The sequence below is a fragment of the Olea europaea genome, chromosome 3 (genome assembly GCF_002742605.1).
Source record: "Olea europaea var. sylvestris chromosome 3, O_europaea_v1, whole genome shotgun sequence".
NCBI classification, from domain to species: domain Eukaryota; kingdom Viridiplantae; phylum Streptophyta; class Magnoliopsida; order Lamiales; family Oleaceae; genus Olea; species Olea europaea.
The window spans coordinates 18,969,046-18,991,196 of NC_036239.1; the positions used below are offsets into that span (position 1 = coordinate 18,969,046).

A 22,151-nucleotide genomic window follows, 5' to 3' on the forward strand; every position below is an offset into this window, starting at 1 on the left:
CAAGATAAATTTTTATCCAGGAGCACCAATCAACTGGGTTCGAAATTGTTTTGAGATAGAAAATATATTTTGTATATATCCTAGCAAAGATCTCAAAGAGATAGCTCAACTTCCAACCAACATTAGGAAAGCTGTTAAAAGATATACTGAAGTCGTCAAGACAACAAATATATATATCAGATTCCATTCAGCAACCATGGAATGAGATCCCGTTCTTAAATATATGTATCCATCATTCCATGTAATAAAAATGGGACTTACAAATCAACATTTTTTACCAACCAATCAAAAGGTTGTTAAAAATGGATATCAAGATATTCTAAATATGATGCCCTACAGAAGAGCAAAATGGTACAAAGAGATATTTGAACATGTAACTCAGATAATTATTGAGAAGGAAAAGATATGGGTTTATCCATCTGAAGATCATATTATCTATTCCAATGCAAGGATGCCCACAAAGGAAGAAGATATTTGTTATCTCGACCGTTTATTATCTACAATTATTTCTAACCAAGTACATGGATCAGAAGATATAGTTAAAGAACTATGCAAATTACTTTGAAATTACAGTGATCACCATTGTGAATACTGTGTAGTTGAAGATATGAGCCAAGCATCTCTTAATAGTGAAGAATTTCCTGCAGAATTCTTTGATTCAAAAATGGAAAAGTAATGGTGATAAAAGTAGCCCTTTATCACTACTTTAATAAAGAAATTTATTAAAGAAAAACTGTGGCTACTAAAAGACAGAAGATAGTGCAAGAAAAGTCTCCATAATTGTGACTTTTCTCCACCAATTGTCACAAGTGGCAGACAAACTCAAAAGATAAGGTATATAATTTCAAAATGAGAGGTCCACCGAGCAAGAAGATAATGGAAAATTCGGTGGAGATAAGATGGCCTAGCTACCCAACAAAGAAAGGTGGAAAACATCTGTCAAAATAACATTCCCAAAGGCTTCTATAAAAGGAGGCAAGGAGGAAGATATCTCGAAACAACTTATCTCTGAAACACTCTGAAGAAAACACATCTTAGAGATATATCTTTTGTAATCTGTATACACCACTTGTATTCAGAAAAATAACTAGATAGCTTGAAGATAGTAAAGCGTGTAATAAGGTAATCACTTATGGAGTTCTAAACTTCATAAGGTGAGTACCAAAGGTATGTAAATATAATTTGTAAGCGTGTACAATTTCAGTTTATGAATATTAAAGTAAAGTTTGTTATGTTCAACAAAGCTTTCATAAAAGGATTTCGTTAAGTTTCTCATGATTTCTCGGCAGTACAGATAGAGATTTTAAAAGATTTTCAAAACATTGATTTTGAATGGATGTTAGCCATGCTAAAGTACCCGTCTTTGAAGAATGGTTTAGGGGAAAAAAGGCAGTTTTCTAACAAAATTGTAGCATCTTGTGTGTGAGTTATCTTTTAAAATTTCGTTCCAAGTAGGAACTTGATTCTGAAAAGAGTTTGGATAGAGGTGAAAACAGAGACTCTGAATACTGTGAGATAGCGTCTGTAGAAACATGGCTAGTTCTCTAGAGTGAGAAATGCAACCTTAATTGAAAAGCCTTTTGCGGAAGCAGTTGTGGACCCAAATGATTTAAAAAAAAATATTTTAAATCTTTACTTGATTTAGAAGATTGATTAAGTACATGCAAAATATCTATAAGAGCATACTGGAGGGAAAGTTTGCTTACTTCCATTTGATTACTGTAAGTTATTTACTTATTCTTACATGCTTATATTATTTTGATGAACAATTCACAAGCATCCACATCTATTTTTAATAATGATAATAATCTCATATTATTTTTAGATGAAAAAAATGTTTTTTTTATTTAAATTAACTGAAAAGTCTGAAGAAATATTTCATGTTGGTAAAGAAAAAATTGAAGAAATATATAGAGATATAGATTATAATTGTAAAAATAATATAGGATTTGATTCTGTAGGAACTAGTAGAGAGATAAAAAAGGTAGAGGATATTATAACTAAACATAGAGATATACAAGAAGAAATTTCAGAAGGATTAGTTCGACAATATATAACTAAGAAAGGCCAGTCTAGGATTTTTGAAGAATTATCAAGATACAAAGAATATTTAAAGGTGTTTGAAAGATTGAAAAATATAGATATAAGTCCTGATTAATAAATCCTTAAAAATATAAGATACATTTTGCAAATAACTATAGTAAATGTAAAATAGTACTTCCAACAGAAAAGGCCATTGTGAAAAATTGGATCAATTATCCAGCCATTTTAAAAATTGCCCCCTTATTTAGGCCTTTTATAAAAGTACCTCAATGAATTTGGACAACTAACTCTCCAATCTGTTAAATAATTAAGGCCCCATTTGATACACATTAATGTAAAAATGAGAATGAAAAATATAGTCGTTATGAATTTCATGCAAAAGATAAAAAGTTAAATATGGTGATTTGATATGATGGATAACGATGATATTTTTTATTTTAATGGACGAATAATGGTAAACAAACGGGCTAAATGACTTCTCAAATATATTGAAAGAAATATCGGTCTATTTCTATCCATCACAATCAGATTCACGTTATGCTTTTACCCGGACGCGCAGCCGGAGTTTTGACCCGTCTCTGCTACCCATTTCGCCTTATCTTCTCTGGTTAGCTCTCCTCTCTATTTCTGTACACTCCTGCATGCACGGTGGATAAATGCAACTATTCTATTTCATTTGATTCTTTAATTTTTGGGCGGGTTGTTTTGTTGGATTATTTGCTTTAATTCAATTGAATGATTTTGCAGTTGGTATATTATTTTATTGCTTGTTGGTGAAGTGATTCTGTTGTTTCTTCATGATTGGGTGAGTGAAAAAAAAAAAAAAAAATCCTAATCATGGGTAACATTAGAATAATCTAATTTTATCGCCTTTTAATTTGTTTCACATGTAATTGAATACCATTTTTTCCCCGGAATTATTGCACTATCTTCAGGACTTGTTTTCTTGCGGGCAATAAGCCGTAAAACTATAGTTTGGCATCCGTTTGATTGGAATATGAAAAATAATAATGTATTCTAGAGCACATTTTTTTCAACAATTAGCAGATTGTTTACAACTGGGCTTTGAGGATCATGGCACAAGTTTCTTCATGTTTACTTATATATCGTCCAAGTTTCCTTCAAAGTAAAATAATAAATGTTTTCTCATTTTATATATTTGTTAAATCAAGTGAACTAATTATAATTAAATTAGAAAACGTCAACTTGACAAGCCAACTGTAGCAAAATTAGGGGACAATTTTTATGGAATTTTGCCCCTGTTTGAGCTCCCTTCTCTAAAAATTCATTTTTCCCAAACTCATTTTCAACCACACATCCTCCAATAAAATAATTTACTTAGTTCTTTTTTCTTGTTTTTGGGCTAGAGGCTTCTTTTTCTATGTGTTTTCCTGATTTAGCCCTGTTGACGTCGAAATTTGTAAATCTTGATCTCGAGCCAACTTTACTAAAAAGGAAAGGGTAATTTGTTTTCCATTGCGAGAAAGACCAAGAATGTCTGTTGTTGACGTTCACAATCGTAAAGATTATTACCCGTCAACCCTCGTTTTATCCTCTTTGGTTTTAGATTTGAAGTGTGTTTCTTTTTTTCCTTACCCCCCTTTTTATGGAAAGACCCCTCATTATTTATAGGAAGTCTTTGGCTGGAATAGCATCATGTCAATCAAATCAGTTGAGGTGATAAGCTCGGATAATGCGCCGCCGACCTTCGCTATGATTGGACGACGAGGTCAGCAGCCATCTTTTCAATGTTCCCTCGAGTAATAATGACCTGCCATAGATGAGGGAATCATGGTAACCGATTGGTGGGATGAGGCGGTGCTGACGTCACTCTCTCCAGAGAGTGCCTATCCAACTGGGTGATTTGACAAGTTGCAGGGAATCTGCATTCATGATGTTTGTTGAGATTACAGCGGTGGTCCTTCCAAGCTGACCTGAACATCCGATCTGGGAAGCTGGCATAGAGTGGCTTAGGTTCAACTTTAAATGAGTTCGGAGATTGGTACAAACAAGCCCCTATTTGCCGTGACTTAAAAATTTGATAAAAATTAAAGTTAAAGTTAACAATTAATTTTAGTCGCACATTTCATAAGACTCACAATTTTTATGAACTTTTCAACCTTATATTTCATCAACTTATGTCAAAATGTACTAAAAATCTGATTTTTAGCTATACCAAACATGGGCTTAGTTGAATGCAAGATTGCCAAACTCCTCGCTTGTATTTTTTAATTGAGCCAATATTAATTTTGTTTGTTGCTGGAAATTTATATCTTGAGGCAATAATGATGTTTAGCCAACTGAGCACTAGGATGACTGGCATGCATAAGGACCTATAAGATTGTGCATCATCTTGAACCATAATCAATATTAAAGTTGATAACCAAGTGCACCTTGAGATTATACAAACAATTTTTTCTTGATTATGAGCTTTCCTTTTCAGATGGAGCCGGAAGTGGTGGAAGTGGAGCTAGTGTTGCCCACTCACATGAAATTTAAAAAGATTCAGATGTATGAGAAGTACCCTAAGGGACAGGATAGAGTGAGGTGGAACCATCTCAAGCAGATCATTCAAGCCGAGAATTACCAAAATTATCCACCCAATGAACCAAATTGTAAGTTCCAGCTTAAATGTGTGACGTGCAATTTTATTTGTTGGTATTTAGTTAGAAGGATGGATTGCACGAAGATGTTACAACAGTGAGTAGTTATCTGCAAAAGTTCTAGTTTATGGAACCAAATCAGTAGCATTGAACTGAATAAATCAAATTGTTGGCCGAGTGGAGAGATGTAAAAACAGTGGAGTTACTAAATATTACTTCTCTTCTTAATAGATTATGATAAAAGTTTATGAAATTATGGTGGAAAAGTTGATAAAAGTTACCAGTCTCATAAATTTGTGTTTGAAAATGAATTTGGGAAAAAATGAGTTCTAAAAAACGGGGCTAAACAAGGGCTTAATGCTATAACTATATCCAATAATAAGTGTAAATTGTGTAGTTATCTATTATTTAAAATACATATACTTTTTTTGAGAACTGTTAATTAATAAATATTACTTTTTTTAATAAGTTATTGGTAATAACAATAGTTATCTATCATGTAAACACTTTGTTATCGATTGTGAAGAATAATATAATAAGTTTTAAAAGAAATTAAAACCAATAAAATTCTTCTTCTTCACGTGTCCTAAGATGTCCAATACATATTGAAAATTTTAAAAATATAAAAATATAAAATAACTAAAAAAAACCTATCCGGTATGTATTTGAGAGTTTCCAAGCATATCCAAACTTGAATACATGATAGATATGACACATATGAGTATACAACAAGTTTACAAGTATCCATGCTTCTTAGACATTCAATACTGCTTGGCTTTTTTCTTAAAATTCTACTTGTTTTAACTTAATTATTTATGGCATATACCCTCCCATTGCTTTTATTTGCAGATGTCAACATTGATTCACCTCCATCTATGCAGCCATGCAAAAGAATTTGTGATATAACCGGATTCAAGGTATTTTTCATTTTAACTATATGTTCACTATTGACTTTTCTCCAAATTTAAACACAAGGAGATGGTGTAATGTAACCGTCGTCATGTTGGTGTATTTCTTGACATGTTCTGAAGGGAAATTTACTAAATAATATTGGGTGTATTTACAAATTGTGTTTTCAATAATTACAATTTACACACATTGACTAACATAAAAATTAATAGAACCTGTAAAATGACTAAAAGACTCCTAAAAATATTAAAATTCAATTATCATTGTTTCTCCAGAGATATTTTAGAAACACCAAATTCGATTCTTCCCTTCATTTCTTAACATATGGACCCATTGGGTTTGGTTTTTCCTGAATCAAGCATGTTTATCTTATTTTTTGTTTTTGCTTTTAAACATATACACGGATTAATTTGTTCTGGTAACTGTACTTTGACTCAATTGTGAATAGGGTTACTGTACTTCATCATTTCACTTTATTTTGGTACAACTCTCCTTCCCATTCACTAACGGTTGTTGATGTTCTATGTTGTTTAAGTTATTGCCGTTATGCTATGTAACATCCTAACTGATCATCTTGCCTTGAAGTTGTGTCATGAATTTGGTTTGCAGGGTGTTGGCCAGTTGTGGTGTTGCTTAGTTTGGACACACTATTAGTTCAAAGAAAGGATATACTTGTGGATTTGTTAAACTGCTGTTTAGTTTATGTCATGCAACATCCAGCCCTTTGTCCTCGAGCAAACTCAAGGGTCCAGACTTTGTGATAGGATAAGAAATCATGTAATTGGATTTAACCTTTGGAGAGCTTGCTACTCTCAGATTGTATGCATTATCTCTTTGTCCTCGTACGATTATTTTCTATATTCTGATCATATGTGGCACTGATTTTGATGAACAAATGCATTACGCTTGAATAGCATAGTTTCTGAATTCCATTGCTGAAATACCGCTTCGCGAAGCTCTCTATCTGGCAATTAAGTTTATAGGCACCTTACTTAGATCCAAGGACGAAACTCCGTTATGCCAATGCTGAGGTATTCCAGATGATAGGATCGCTTCCAAATGATTATGTACAACGGTATTTGGCTCTCAGCAATGCTGCGGTTGTGCTGAGGTAGTTCATGACTCGAGAGATTGCATGTCCGATCATTTGTTTCTTTTTGGCTGGTCAACCGTACCAATCTCTCGAGAGATTGGACTAATAAAAAAGACAATGAAGAAACTAAATTAGAGCATCATTAAGGAGTGTTAGGTTTTTCATCTCCCAGGAAAGATCAAATCACATTTGCATACTAGAAAAGAATACCCAGAAATGACAGAATCTGAACCAAGGAAAGAAATCAGATTATAGACACGAGATGCTTGTTTTTGGGACAAATTTCATCAACCAATTCAGGGAATTTCACCCCCGTCAATCTACCATTCAAGAGAAGAAATTACAGTGTTGTTTTACACGAATCATCACCACTCAACACTCTACCAGGACACACCAGAAGACCCTCACAGAAAGCTCACAAAAAGTTCACAAAGATTGTGTTGCAGAGAATTTTCTCACAATCTTACTACAGAAAATCATCCCTCTTGCTCACAGAATGTGATTCCCCACACACTCACGTTTCACTCTTGCTCACCCCCTCAAGTTATCAGCTTCCAGTCCTCTTTATAGACAAAGGACAGTAGAGAGATACAAGAAAATGTATGTACCATTCAGTTAAACTATCAACAGAAAATCTTTTAGAATCTAAGGCTCCCAACTGATTTTCTAACTCCCTTAACTGATTTCCTAACTGATGAGTTTAACAACCGAATCAAGAATCAACATTTTCTTGACATATCAAGTAATCAGCGCAAACTTGTTTGAAGAAAAATTTTGTCGATGGGAAGAATATTGAAACAAGATTTCATTTAAAGTTCAATTGATGATATCATTTACCGATAATTACAGCAACAATTAAGATGAAAATTCTTATTAGGCAGATAGTAAATCATCAAACATGCAATATAATCACCAAGGGCAAGTCCCAAAAGATGAGAGACATTGAGAGAGGAAGGAAGGCATACTTTATTAAGAAATCGACTGATGCATCCTCAAGACTGAATTTCAATAAATGATTCTTGACCACGCATGCTGCAATTTCTTGGCAATGCTTTCTTCTGTTATTACAATCATTTAGATATAACATTATCCGTCCATGAAAACTAAGATAATCAGCGATAAATGCCGTAATCATGTCTAAAAAGATCAGGCTAATGATCAAACGTTGTCAGTCACTTGTAAGGCCGGTAATAGCCCCTGTTTGAGCTCCATTTTTTATTCAATACATATAGTAGCATATACAATAAATGTAGTAGACAAATTTTACTTTTCATATTAGAGATTTGTACCTCGAGATGCTCTAGTAGAGGAGAGGAAAACTTTCTTCCTACCAAGATTCTGTGTTCGTTATGTAATATGTAACAAGTTCTGCATAAAGTTAATAGAAGTTTGTAACTGCATCGAATGGGTTTTGCTGCTCAATTGTAGCAAATATAGAGAGTAAACATAGCATAAATTTATTACATATAGCCAAACTTTATTGTTTATCGTCTCAATCAATCGTTCAAAGAGAGATCACGAATGTCGAGCTCTAACCACACACAATACTAACAACACACTCAATACTAATGTAAATTACTGTTTCATCGACCTCAAAAAGCCAGGCGATTTACTTATATAACTACGCCCCAAAACTTTCCAGGTATGACCTCAAAAAGTCAGGTGATTTACTGGTATATATCTATGCCCCAAAACTTTCCAGGAATGTTGGTCCTGTGATTTCGGTCCAGTGCTTTAATCAGTTCCATGTCCTCTTTAGTGAGCTCAAAGTCAAAAACCTGTAAATTCTCCGACAATCTCTCCTTTTTGGATGTCTTGGGGATGATGACAACATTTCGCTGAATGTTCCAGCGAAGAACAATCTGTGCCACACTCCTTTTATATTTTTCAGCCAAAATCTGTTGTGCAAAGGTGTATGTTGTTCGTCAGCCGTGCTTACAAATATCATTATTGAAAGAAAAATCGGAAGAAAATAAAATAACTTACTTTGAGAATTGGATCATCCAAACATGACACAGAGCCAAACATTTCGACGTTGGCTACAGAACCCCCAAGAGGGGTGTGTGCTGTTACACAGACGCCGTGTTTTTGACAGAATTTGACGAGAGATTCTCTCTGGAAATAAGGATGTGTCTCGATCTGATTCACGGCAGGCTTTATTTTTGCATAAGCCAAGCAGTCCCTGGTTAGCAGCACACTATAGTTGCTGCACAAGAAATATTTTTTCATTAGAATCAACATCAGTACAATATTTGTAGTACTCGATAAGATATTTTTGCTTACCTAATTCCTATGCTGCGAACCAGTCCCTTGGAAACAAGATCTTCCATACCGCGCCATGTTGTTTCCAAAGTAATGTTAGTTTGAATGTCGAGAATACCATCTTCCCCTTTAACACTGGAAGCTTTGCCAATTCCTGTCAAATGGTAGAGAAAATGTTCAGATATATTCATTAAACGCACGTCTGAAAAAGAATTCATGTAGTCAACTCTGATCTACCTGTGTGAATTGTGGGCACAGGGAAGTGAATGAGAAAGAGATCAAGATAATCTAAGCGTAGCTTGTTCAAACTGTCTTGACAGGCCTCAAGGACATGACCGTGGTCTGAATTCCACAGCTGCGAGGGACAAAGAACATGCATCAATTCAGTAGAATTTCAACCAAAAAATGCTCTTTTTCTTTGCAAAAACTTACCTTGGTAGTAATAAAAAGTTCCTCCCTCTTGACAAGTTTCTTTTCAATTGCTTCTGCAATTGCCTCACCTAATTCGGCTTCATTCTGATATTTAGCTGTAATTTTTACCAATTTATTAGTACAAGAATGTAAGAACAACTCCAAAAGACCCTCTAAATACAAAATACTTTATATTTTAGAGAGTTCATAGTTGAAAATAAGTTTCAAAAGACTCTCTATTTTAATTTTTTAAATAAAGAGTAGGTTTGACTCTCTAAATTTAGATAGTGAAACTCACTCTCTATTTTTATTTATCAAATTATGAGTTACAAGTTTCAATACTCTAACCATGTTTAAATAAATAGGCCATTAACGTATAAAAAAATTTAAAAAATAAAATAAAGAGTTAAAATAGAGAGCATTGTTTGAATACCCCCAAAAAAAAAAAAAAAATTTACTCTGGTATAAGATGCTATTTGTAAAGAGAGAGTATCTTGAAAACGCTCGTGACAATTAAAGATAGTGTATGCATAAGAGTAATTTTTAAAAAAACATTTAGTAAAAGTAAAATAGACAAGATTTTAACTTTAAAAAAAAAAAATTATTTTTTTAAAAAAAAATAAATTTAAAAAAAAATAAATTTCACTGTTCTTGATAGGTAAAGTCTAGTGTAATATGTCGAACATGCAGAAAGTTACCTGCGCAGTCAAAGTGACGGTATGCATAAGAGTAATTTTTAAAAAAACATTTAGTAAAAGTAAAATAGACAAGATTTTAACTTTAAAAAAAAAAATTTATTTTTAAAAAAAAAAAATAAATTTAAAAAAAAATAAATTTCACTGTTCTTGATAGGTAAAGTCTAGTGTAATATGTCGAACATGCAGAAAGTTACCTGCGCAGTCAAAGTGACGGTAGCCTTTGTTGATAGCCTCGAGGATGAAGTCCTTCATGACCTTGCCATCCATACGGAAAACACCGAGTCCTATTATAGGCATTTCATAACCGCTATTTAGAGTAACTGTCATTTTCGACAACTCCTCAGGGTTGTGGCTGTTGATTGGTTTACGGTAGCCGGTTTCTCGATGGACTGCCATTTTCGAGACACCGGTTTGGCAAGTTATTGGCATTTGGTAACCATTGTTTTGAACCATTGCCATATTTAGACTGTATATATAGGTATAGTTTCTATTTCTTTGGAGTCTCTCTTTCTCTCTTGCTAATAACTTATTGAGTTGTATTTGGAAATGTAAAGGGAGTAGTGCCTAATATTTATAGCACAAGAACAGTAAAAAATGTATTTACCGACAGTCTCTTGTTTCTCTTCACGAGCTGGTCGGTTAAATCGATTGACCCACATAAATCCTGTGTATTTTTCCACTTTCGTGTCCGTGTCCACATGTTTTGTAGGCCAATAAAATTTATTTGGTGCATTTGGAAGAAAAAGTTAGACCCGTGAACAGGAAATTTTAAGAATATTCGTAAACGTTACTACGACGTCTCCACAATAATTGTAAATACTATTATTTTTATCGATACGTGGAAGATGCTTATGGTTTAGTGGCGGGGCAATATTTTTTTTTTATTTGGGTGGGGGAACAATTTAAAAATATTTTTTAAAACGCACACGTTAATGATGAAAATATTGAACCATACTCTTTCTTCCAATGATATACAAAAGTACAAACAGTAGAATTCGATAAGAAGCGGGGTGTTGGAGCCCCATTATTTGTTAATAATGAATTATGGAATACTGATTGATGAAAAATGTATGGTTAAAAAAGGAAAGAAAAGTTTTTGATTTACGTGTAATATTATTTTAATGAAAAAGGTGTGGTTGAAAATGGATACTGAGAAAAAAAAATGTGGTTGAATGGTTGTCAAACAAAGCCTTATTTTTGGTTCTGTATTCAATGAACCATTGCAAGTGTATATTTAAATGGTGATATTATCAAAAGGTTAATCGAGAATCATAGGTTTGCACAAGCTAATAATTTTTTTTTTCCTAACTAGAGAAATTCGCAACAATCATGGACGAATTCATGACTTGACTAAAAATCTTTCACTCTAGATTGATATGTAAAATATAAAAAAAAAAAACAAAAAAAAAATCGACATAATACCTCTTTTACATTATAATAAATAAATAAATAAATAAAGCTAAGGAAAAAATGAATTGGGCTTGGCTGGCCTGAGCCCTAAATCCTCCCATGGCGACAATAAGCTTCATTTTGCACTACTTAAAATGGCCTCATTTCAATTTTGAGTACCACTTTAGTCCATATATTCACTCAAATTTATATTTGGATCACTTGTTTTTATTGAAAGCTAATATCAAGAGGAGCGTAAACTTGTTTTGATATCACTCTAAAGAGGTCAATGAAGATAGATGGCCACGAGAAGTCAACAAATATGTATCTAACTCGACAGTCGACAGAAAACATGGAGAGTACACCTTAGATATGGAGCTTGTGAATGTTTATTTAGCGAAAAACAAAAACATGTTACATGAAATTAGACATGCTAGGCACATTTGTTTTGAATTTGCCTTAAAATTTAGTTACCCTTCAATGTCCTTATCAAGCAGCCATCTAAATTTTACTGAGTCCTCATATGCAGTTATTTATTAGAAGTAAGAACTTTTTACCTTCGAGTAAAATTATTAGTCACCTTAGCTAAAACAGTAAATATAAATTTAATTTAAATTCTATAATTACTTTTAACCATGTATTCATGAAATTCTCAGTTTTTATTAAATTTTTAATCATAATTTATCAACTTTTAATAAAGATTATAAAAAATATAATTTTTAATAAAATTAAAGAGGGCTCGTCTTGTCACAATTACACTAAGGCCCCGTTTGATTACACGAAATTTTCCATGGAACTTGGAATTCGAATTCCAACTTCCACTTTTGGCCTGTTTGATTGACAAAATTTTCCAGGGAATTGATTTTCCATGAATTTCTAGGTACAACACCTTAAAGCGTGATTTTCCACCTTTTTTTTTCCTAGGGGATATGTGGTTTTTGGTTTTCCCCCTTATTTTTATTTTATTTTTTTTTGCTTTTTTTATTTTTTTTTAATTGTTGGCAATGGGAACAAATTTTAGGAATAATTGTAAAAGAGGATATCCCTGAAATTGACAATTTTCACGTAAAACAAAATCAAACGAACATCAAAAAATACTTTTACTTCAACATTTTCCACATGAAAAATTTATACAATCAAACACAATAATTTACAATTTCCATGAAAACAATTTCTAGGTAATTCAATTCCCTGGAATTCATTTTCTTTCCATGTAATTTTCCTACTTGTAATCAAACGCACCCTAAGTGTATTAAAAAAAAAAAAAAAGGTTGAACCCCAACCTTAAGGGCCCCCACCGACCCTGCTCTGGGCCATCCGTGGAGGAGGTAAATCGCAGGATATGCCTCCCAGGAGCCAGGATGGAAAGCATATGGATAGGCCAAGGCTGTTAACCCCATATGGTAACTCCCGCTTGCAACAAAGCCAATTCCACCTTGCGGAGAATCGAACTCTGTACACTGCCACGCTGAGCCCTATCCGCCCTCCCCTTTGCCACTGAGAGATATGTCCTGAGGGCACTAAGTGTATTAGATTAGACAATGTGTGGTGCCAGGTGCCCCTCTAATTAGTGGCCTGACAATGAATGGCACACTGCACATGCAATTTTTCAAATAATTTGGTGAAGGTTTCATTTCATTATTTTAGTATATACTTTTTTGTGGGCCAATCAGTGATTTACAAATGTATTATTGTCTTGCCCAACATAAAAATTATTCATTATTAAAAAATAATATCTTGTAAAATAATTACACGTGAAAAGATACGATTGAGTTATTTAACTTTAATAATTAATTTAACTATCCCATAGCGTACGTGTCTACTTTACTTGAAAAAACCTATCAATTAAATTAAAAATAGTTGATTTGATGTTACTTTTAATCATTAATCTTTTGGTGTCGAGGTTTTGATTGGAATATTGTAAAGTGGATTAAGCGAATTCATACTTGAATTTCATAGTGTTTGCATTTCAATATGTGTCGTAGTTAATTTGATAAGTGACGTGTCTGGTGCACGAAAAACCGCCTTTAGTCTTCGAAAGTGACATTAGGACAAATTTTGGTAGCATATAAAAAAATGATAGTCTCGATAGATCCATCTTTAATTAGAATGTTAACGTGTTAGTCGAAGTATGGTCCTGCAAACTTCGATAGCATGGTATGAGGAGATGAGCCAAAAGCCACATGGCATGTTAACCTTTTCTCTATTCAATGACAAGATTGAATGCCAAAATTATTAATTTGTGGAAATTGCTTATTCTTGCTTTTGAAACTTCAAAGGTAAAATTATGAAAATTGAGACAGCGGACAAGTTGTTAAGGTAAATTATTCAATAAGGCTATGTTTATGTTTTTTTTTTTTTTTGGATAATAATGAGTTTTGTAATAGTAATTTTTGGAGAATGTATAGTTAAATATTTGGATTCATGTACAAAATTATTTTATTAGAAAAATATATAATTTAGAATAAGTTAGAGAAAAATAAGGCTCAAACAATGGCTAAATTTATGGTCTGAGAAATTTGTTATGCGACAAAATCAAAACAAGTGTACGTTATTTTATTTTTATTTTTTTGATGACGGGAGAATCCGTAGCCACTACCCTTTAGGTGTGCATTAGGTAAATCTTCGAGCTGACGCAATAGCCTGCAAATCACGCCAACCAAGTAAACTGCATTAAATAAGTCCAATGCGACAGACTCGATCGATAAAATGTTGATAGAGGGAATCGAACTCGTGACCAAAGGCGTCCGCGCTTACCTATTTTACCAACTTGACCACCTCATGAGGGATAAGCGTATGTTATTTTAGGTCACGTAAAATGCTGTTCAGCATGTTTGGGGTGGCTTATCGTTAAAAATAGTAAATTTCGATAAATGTTAATTCTCGATGTTCACAAAATAGTGATGCTACATTACTGGAGCCACATGGGCTCTGAATTTCCCCTCACCTATCTATCACGGGGGACCAGCTGGCCCCCGAAATCACCAGGGCCACAAGGTTAAGAAGAATAAATCATTTACAAATGAACACATATTTTAGAGGGGAAAAAAAAAAATTATATATATATATATATATATAATAATAATAATAATAAAAGATGAAGTACAGAAGAAGCAGAGCAAGGCCACTAAATGTTTCGAAGAAGACTGAAAAGGAGTTTGTTTGATGTTTGAATACTACTTTATCATTATGCAAAAAATTATAAAAACTTGTCGGGAATTGTAATTTTCTCAAGATGTTTATGTGAATTCATTTTCAATACTGGACAGATGGAGTTTTCTTTAAATTTCGCTATTATAAAATTCTGAGTACATATCCTTACGAAACACCCACTCTCATGAATGGCGATATCTGTATTTTGTATTCGGTCTTATGTTTACTTTATTTTTCTTTTTGTTACAATTTGTTTTTGGAAGGAAATTTGGAGTATCTTAGGCAAGGAAATCGAATATTTCAAGATAAATAATATTATCTAACACCAATGGTGTAACGATTGATTTTCGTGCCTAAATCGTTGACTTACATAGCATCTGTTCTAATAGAGCATAAACTCATCTTATTCGCACAAATTTCTATCGTTTCCCAAGAATTCAAACCCAAGACCTTTTCTTTGGGTTCGAATTTTGGAGATGCAATAGAAATCTGTAACGTGTAATATGAGCTCAAACTCTATTAAAACGGACAATACGTATAACATAACGATTTGGACACAAGGTCCGAATTGTTACAAGTGATATCTATTAATTTTATTTTTTTTCACCTAGACGGGTGATCTGACCCCTTGGGTACTTAAATAACGCTACTCTTTTAAAATTTCTTCTATCACAACCCAACCACGCAGGGTTGAAGCCAAATTCACTTTTGGTATTTAGCTTTTTGTATAATTTTGTTTGATACTCGCGCTAATAGATGTTTTAGTTTTTTACGCACATTTATGCTTTTTCTTTCCATAATTTAAGATAATTGTACTATATGGCCCCTATTTTAAATTAATTTCTATGACTCAAACTTTTGATTGAATTTCTTTTTTTCAGAAAATCTTTTAAAATTTTACTCATGTCGTATCCGTTGGGCATCTATCGTCGACATTGTGTAACGCGTAATAAAGGTGGGTCTTAGGATTGAAAATTAAACTTCGTGATGAGGAAGGAAAATGAAGTAAAATTAAAATCTAACAGGAAAAGTATCTGTCCTCAGTGGGTGGTTTATATAAAATAATAATATTATTATTATTATTAAATGAAATGCAACTTAAAGACTTTGTCGTTATTTGAGTGAATTAACGGACCACGTAACCATATTTAGGACCATCTCCCGGAATTTTCTGATAGCTAAAATTTTTATTGGACTAGAAATTCCATGATAGAGAATCCTCGTTGTTTGTAAGATGTGACGTTGTGGCGACAAGGTCCACATAAAAACTTGAGTGTTGTAGTAGAATAAACTCACAAAAAGACAAAAAAGGTTAGACTAACAAACTCGTATTTCTCTTACGTTTTGGTCTGATTTTTAATTATGTGGTGCGTTTGTAGCATAAGTGATTGCAATCTTAACTAGTTTGTCAAAGAGAACGGCTCAATTTGGTCCTTAAGCTCGTGGATCGAGAACTTCATGAGCTTACGAGCTGATTCGTTCTGTAAAAGAAATAATTAAAATTAGGTGTTCGACTCGACGTATGGCTCATCTTAAAACGAGCTCGAGTGTTTGTTCACGAACGGCTCGACCCGTTTACCACCCAATAAACATGTTATCCTTCTGATGATTTAGTTAACGAAAAACAAAAATATTAGGTAAAACCGTTGGTCACTTTACTAACAAAGCATCAAAGTGTAATTGTCGCACTAACACCAAGGCCATTAGAGGACGTAGAAGGGCCACTCAGGCAGTTGTGCCAAGTATACTTCTAATGGCCTGCACGACAAGGAAATGACACAAACTAATTAGCATAGACACAACGTCCATGTTGTGGAATGCAATTTTTCTTATTAACTTGTGTTGTCAATTTAGTTTTGCAAAAGTGCACGAACCGTAACAAATAATAATGGACCTAAGAGTCAGGGTTGTCAATTCCACAAGGATTATTTTTCAATACTTAATTCAATTTTTCTTTAACTACTATTTGATGAAAACAAATTAAAAGTTGTAGGATTTAAGTTTAATCTAAATTCTAGAAAATAAATTGATGCACACACAATTGTTTGAAAAATCAAATAATAAATGGACGTTAAGGTAGAATAACTTCACTTATTGATCATCTTTATATCTCAAATTAAGACTCAATTCTAATTTACTGTTCGGTTGAATTCTCTTATTGTATTTAATTTACCCCTCTCGAGTTCTCATTCAGCCTATTCAACTAATTAAATTCCACATCTCTATGCAAATTCAACTTATTTAAATGAGTTCTTTATCCTAGGAATTCAATTATAACTGCAACAATTGGCATAGGTATTCCTACTCATTATCCCAATTTACCGGATTTTACTACATTGTCTAAATCCTAAACTCATATCTCTATTCGTAAAAGATCCATTAAAATCATCATATCATTGACCAGGTAATTTAATGTATTCAATTCATAGTAAAAATCAACACATGGAAGAATTAAAAACCAAGAATCTTAATAAGAAAATATAAAGGATCTCAAATGATTATATTATTTGTCCTAACACTGAATTTAGCTACACATAATAAAAGAAGAAAAAACAACAAATTGTCTTAGAATACATCACCGAATTTTGTATTAAAGATGTAGAAGAAAAAGTAAATCTTGCACCAATAATTTCTTTCTTTTCCAATTGATGCCTTACACGATGAATTTTTGATGTTTTCTCCCTTTGAATTTCTCCCAAGATGTGTTTCTTTGTCTCTCAATGTGTAGAATATCAGATTTTTAGGTCAAAAAGGAGCTTTTTTTTTCTTTTTCTTTTTTTTTTTTTCGTTCTAGACGTGTTTATATATAGGATGTCAAAATATTGCTTTCCATGTAGAATTTTATCAGAATAAGGAAACTGGCCCGTCACAGAAAATTTGGCCCGTGCTTGCACCCCTGTATTTCATTGCATGCAGGTCAATGATTTTGCTCTCACGTTGGAAAAAAGAGGTGGTGCGCGGGTGCCATTTCTTGCCCCCACGCGCTCTTGGTAAATTGATTATAACTTTCTCTTTCGAACTCCGATTGAGGTAATTCAAAGTGCATTGAAAAGTCAACTTAAAGAGCTACAATTCTTCTTCCAATTTGATCATTTGCTTCTCAAAAAATGGGTATCAAATTGAGACTCAAAATTTAGAGCACAACTTCTTCAGATGGAAATTTATTTGTGAAAATGCTTCAACTCTATTTCATTCCTTTGACCTCCAATTGCATCTAATTGATGTCATATGATCTCCAATGGTTTTGTGTTTTGAATCAACTATTGAATGTTTACACTTTGGTCCCCAAACTTTGGAATTCCTTTTGTTTAAGCATATTTTTGTTTCTTTCTTCCAAATCCATCAATTTTCATTGATTTCAACCTAACAAACATAATTAACACGAAATTAGACTATAACTCATTCAAATCACTAACAAATACCCTAATTTAGTGGCCCAAATAAGTGTATAAAATACACTTATCAACTTGTAAATACATTTTTTTGTCTCAATTATTTTGTTGGCCAACCAAAGATTTCCTGACTTCAATATTGTCTTTAACAATGGAAAAAATCATCAATTATCTAGAAAACAAATTTCTGGCAAACCCAATTGAATACAAAAACAAACAATTTAGCTATTTAATTTAATAAAGATTTTGATCGGTTCTATGGAGGGATTAACGCAAAGCTACGAGGCTAAATATGTGGTTACTAAAAGTTTGAGGATAAATTTTGATAGCTTGCCAGAAAGTGGAGGTCTTGAGCCGTTTTTAACTAAAACACGAACGTGTTAGACAAATGTGATTTCGACCTATCTTTTTCTAGAATGAAAACGTGGTTACGCCTCTTCTAAATAAGCTTCAAAATTCCTACGGGGTAGTGAACCTGGGCCCACGCTCCACGTTACTTTGCCCAAGAGGTGGTTTGGCTAAACCCTTGTAAAGGGACCGAACCTGTATGGAAAGTCAAACCCATTTGTCAGAGTCGACCTCAGATGAAGAGTTGAACGGACGAGGATGCAGGGGACTTACCATGAGCTCTTTTATGCAATCCTTAATAAGTTATTATTATGATAATTCACTGCTATTATAGCCTTATTTAGCCAATCAAGTCAAGTCTAAGTCTTGCGTCTGTTATTTTTGGCGACAAAATGGTATTAGCATTAAATGCTCATGATTGATTGATATCTTTGACAATATGTCTCAGCTACATGGATGATGCAACACATAATTTTATCCTAAGTCAGTATCCATTCTATTTTACTATAAAAAATCCACACAATGTGCAATTTCAAAGGTAATGTAAGTTTAGACTCTCAAACTATAACTTTGCTTTGTTTACTGTTATTATCACATATTCTTCCCAAAACCAGTCCCCTTTTACATAGGAGGCTCACGTCTAAAGCATTTCACACACTCATATGCTTATTACTTCAATTGACTTGATTGTCGAAGTGCGTGTGACCAACTCACCACCATCAGAGGAAATTATGTGTGGCTAATGATTTATCTAGGTGTACAGAATCCAAGCTTATGTGGATGCTATAGGCATTGGGATCTATTGGCCCCATTGGAGGTATAAAAATCGAGGTCAACATATTGACATCATCTATAGAAAATCATACTATAACCGCGAACATCCTTGTGGTAAAAGCTACTGAAAAAAATGTCTCAACTCTCCCTTGAAGAAAGGTTCTTGAAGAAATAACAAGTAGAAATGTTGAAAATGTGCTATTTAGAGTATTGTATGATACTCAAGTCATTGATATACCATGAGTTCCAACAACTATGGATCCCATGCAAAGGATGAATGGAAGGTCTCTGCAGAAGAGGTCCTTCAGACTAATGTCAACATTCGTCGATCCCATCACCAACACCGTCGAGGCAGTTGCACTATTGCACACCTTGCAATAGTGGAGAAAGAAATGACTACAAATATAAAGAATAAAGCCCAGCAGAAGACTGTCATATGGCGTTACTTATGCAAATGCAAGGACAAGCTAGGCATCAAATGCCTTAACAAGACGCTTTCCATTAAAATGAGGATGAACATAACCAGGAGCTTACTCTCGCTAGTAAAGGAAAAAGGTTAACCCAGCTAAAGAAGAAGTGGGGTGGACATGTCAACTAATTACACCTCCAGTCGACCTGAACCAAAGAAGGGATAACTTTTCTCTAGAATGTGCACCAAAGCGTGGACCTCAAAGGTCCTCTATTGTATTTGACAGAATTGGCCTTTCAATGTCTAGAAATAAGCCCTAGTAACCACCTCCTATGCAAAGGCCACATGAGTATATGTAAAATCATGGGCCCTAAGAAGTCCCTCCACACCTAGAAATAAGTGAGAGAAAATGGACATAGCAAATTTAAGAAACTAGGCGGACCCATTACAATCGCTTCGGTATCAGGCTGAGAAAAAAGATTCATATGGTCTATGTAGATCCTTTGAATTGGAAGATGATGACAGCCATCTCCCATTTTCACAAGAGTTAAAAAAGGCCTATCCCAACCATTTTGTACCACCAAAAATTTCTAAGTAAGAATGGAAAGGTAACTCAATGAAATATCTTAACAACTATAAGACCCATATGAGCCTAAGGGAAGCTTCGCCTACATTAAAATGCAAAGCCTTCCACTTTACACTCACTGGAACTGCTGAAATATGGTAGTCATAAACCACCTGGGAATATTAGAAGCTCACTGGACCACAAAAAGGCTTTCTTGAATCAATATCTATCAAGTAAGGGTGGAGAGGCCCACATTTAACTTCTACAGGATATAAGGCAGCAGGCACGTGAAACCTTGAAGAGTTACATGGCTTGTTTCACCAATGAAATGACACATGACGAACAAAGAGAGGCTCTTTCAGCTTTGAGATGAGGTTTCAACATGAATACCCTCTTTTGGAAGATGTGCGAAGCAAGAATCCAACCATTCATAATGCCTTAATGGAAATGATGAAAATCGATATTGTCAATGAAGAATTGATAGATCATCACAACTGAACCACCATGAGACTTTCACCCCTCGAAGACAAAGACGAGGCCCTATCTTACATTTGGTGAGTCAACAATAGACCCAAGTTGGGCATACCATCGCCTCTATTTTAGCTCAGGCATTAGCTATAGCTACTTTAGATGTTGTACCTTCTTTAACATATGAAAAGGTTAGACTTGATGTTCAAAGACAACCGAATTGCTCAAGGGACAGAGGTAGGGATCAAAATAATGAGCCTAGAAATAGGCCTTATTGTACTTATCACTGTACTCACAGCTATGGCACAAATAATCATAGTCCATGCCATATCATGCGGAACAAACTGATACACATTCAGGAAAGATGGATGTTCACCACATGTAATGGAATATGCCCCATGTAAGCATTATCAATAGCCTAGATGAGACGAGGTGATACAACATCCTAGGAAGATCCCTGAGACATAAGAGGGATAAAAATAGGAACAGGCCTAGAAATGGTCAAAAGCAAAGAAGAGACCCCAGTAGACACTGATAATATCCCCATCTGGAGATGAAATACTATCATTGGAGGTCTACATGTTGGGGAAGAATCTTGAAATGCACGAAAAAACTATTTGAGGAAGCCAAAGATCCTCATATGATGAGTTACATAATCAACAGCACCCCCATAGGGCTGGGAATACACTACCCATCACTTTCACACTGGAAGATGCTGCGAACCTACATTATCCCTATTGTTATACGTCAGTGGTAAGAGCTATTGTGGTATACACGGTTTTAAGCGTATGTTGGTGGATAACGGGAGTTTCGTCAATATCCTGTTTGGAGCTACTTATAACAAAATGTTGATAGATCATGAACTTATCCCTATTACTTCTCTTTTATATAGTTTCACCAAAGATAATATTATTTCAAGGGAAAAAAATCACACTTGCAGCAAAAATGGGGTCGTCCTTTTTAACGGCCCATTATTTCATGGAGTTTCTTATTGTGAATCATAGATCGGCCTATCAGGATGACCTACATTGAAAGAAAATTGGGCTATCACCTCTATTCATCACTTATACATGAAGTTTCGTATTGAACATAGCATCGCAACAGTAAAAAAGGATGGGGTCAAAGGAATACTATTCAACTCCTTGAGAAATGCTAAAACCTTGAAGTGTTACATGGTACTGGTTGACACTAAATGCTTGATGCACTTGGAGAAAAATAGGCCCTTGAACAAGGGGACGACAACGAAATGACAAACCCCCTGTGAAAGGGAAGATACTTGAAGAATGATGGTCCTTCAATGTATGATCCATGGATGATGGACTGGATCCACGCATCATGGAGTCTAATTCTCAAATGGTCCGAGTAGACGAACTAGAATGCTTCCCAGTAGATCTCATAACCCCACAAGAACGCTCTTGGTAGACAAAGAGCTAAATCCAGAAGATAAGTGTAAGCTCAAAAGCTTTTTACTCAAAAATTTGGATACATTTGCTTGGAAGCACGAAGACATGGCAGGCATTGATCCCAAGGTCAGTTGCCATTATCTCAACATTGATCCTAAATTTACCCCTTATAGGTAAAAGAAGATGGCACTTAAACCAGAAAGGTATGAGGTCCTAAAGGAAGAAGTGAAA

At 34.1% G+C, this 22,151-nt stretch overlaps 2 protein-coding genes across 4 annotated transcripts; one reads left to right on the top strand and one right to left on the bottom strand.

The window, feature by feature from the left end:
* The first annotated feature begins 2,507 nt into the window (after positions 1-2,507).
* LOC111388605 (INO80 complex subunit C-like) lies at positions 2,508-8,402 on the top strand. Of its 3 annotated transcripts, XM_023013365.1 has the most exons (5): positions 2,548-2,650; positions 3,676-4,045; positions 4,487-4,658; positions 5,496-5,563; positions 6,539-8,402. In XM_023013365.1, the coding sequence occupies exons 3-5, from the start codon at positions 4,487-4,489 to the stop codon at positions 6,668-6,670; spliced, it is 372 nt and encodes a 123-aa protein (XP_022869133.1). In that variant the 5' UTR covers positions 2,548-2,650; positions 3,676-4,045; the 3' UTR covers positions 6,671-8,402. The 3 variants fall into 3 exon arrangements, with proteins under 3 accessions (XP_022869130.1, XP_022869139.1, XP_022869133.1); XM_023013362.1 differs by lacking the exon at positions 3,676-4,045 and having other exon boundaries at positions 2,508-2,650; XM_023013371.1 differs by lacking the exons at positions 3,676-4,045; positions 6,539-8,402 and adding an exon at positions 6,141-6,396 and having other exon boundaries at positions 2,508-2,650.
* On the bottom strand, positions 8,045-10,570 carry LOC111388601 (NADP-dependent D-sorbitol-6-phosphate dehydrogenase-like). The gene is made up of 6 exons (XM_023013359.1): positions 10,214-10,570; positions 9,343-9,437; positions 9,148-9,265; positions 8,932-9,064; positions 8,635-8,854; positions 8,045-8,546 (listed from the first exon to the last, which is right to left on the bottom strand). The coding sequence occupies exons 1-6, from the start codon at positions 10,476-10,478 to the stop codon at positions 8,316-8,318; spliced, it is 1,062 nt and encodes a 353-aa protein (XP_022869127.1). The 5' UTR covers positions 10,479-10,570; the 3' UTR covers positions 8,045-8,315.
* Between the last annotated feature and the right edge of the window lie 11,581 nt (positions 10,571-22,151).

What these genes read in the sequence shown, in the direction of transcription:
- LOC111388605 (XM_023013362.1), top strand. Translation starts at nt 4,487, where the DNA reads ATGGAGCCGGAAGTGGTGGAAGTGGAGCTAGTGTTGCCCACTCACATG. An exon ending in TCCACCCAATGAACCAAATT is followed by an intron (nt 4,659 to 5,495) that starts GTAAGTTCCAGC and finishes TTTTATTTGCAG; the next exon opens with ATGTCAACATTGATTCACCT. An exon ending in GTGATATAACCGGATTCAAG is followed by an intron (nt 5,564 to 6,538) that starts GTATTTTTCATT and finishes TTAAGTTTATAG; the next exon opens with GCACCTTACTTAGATCCAAG.
- LOC111388601 (XM_023013359.1), bottom strand. Translation starts at nt 10,478, where the DNA reads ATGGCAATGGTTCAAAACAATGGTTACCAAATGCCAATAACTTGCCAA. An exon ending in TGTGCCCACAATTCACACAG is followed by an intron (nt 9,065 to 9,147) that starts GTAGATCAGAGT and finishes ACCATTTGACAG; the next exon opens with GAATTGGCAAAGCTTCCAGT. An exon ending in TGGATGATCCAATTCTCAAA is followed by an intron (nt 8,547 to 8,634) that starts GTAAGTTATTTT and finishes TTTGCACAACAG; the next exon opens with ATTTTGGCTGAAAAATATAA.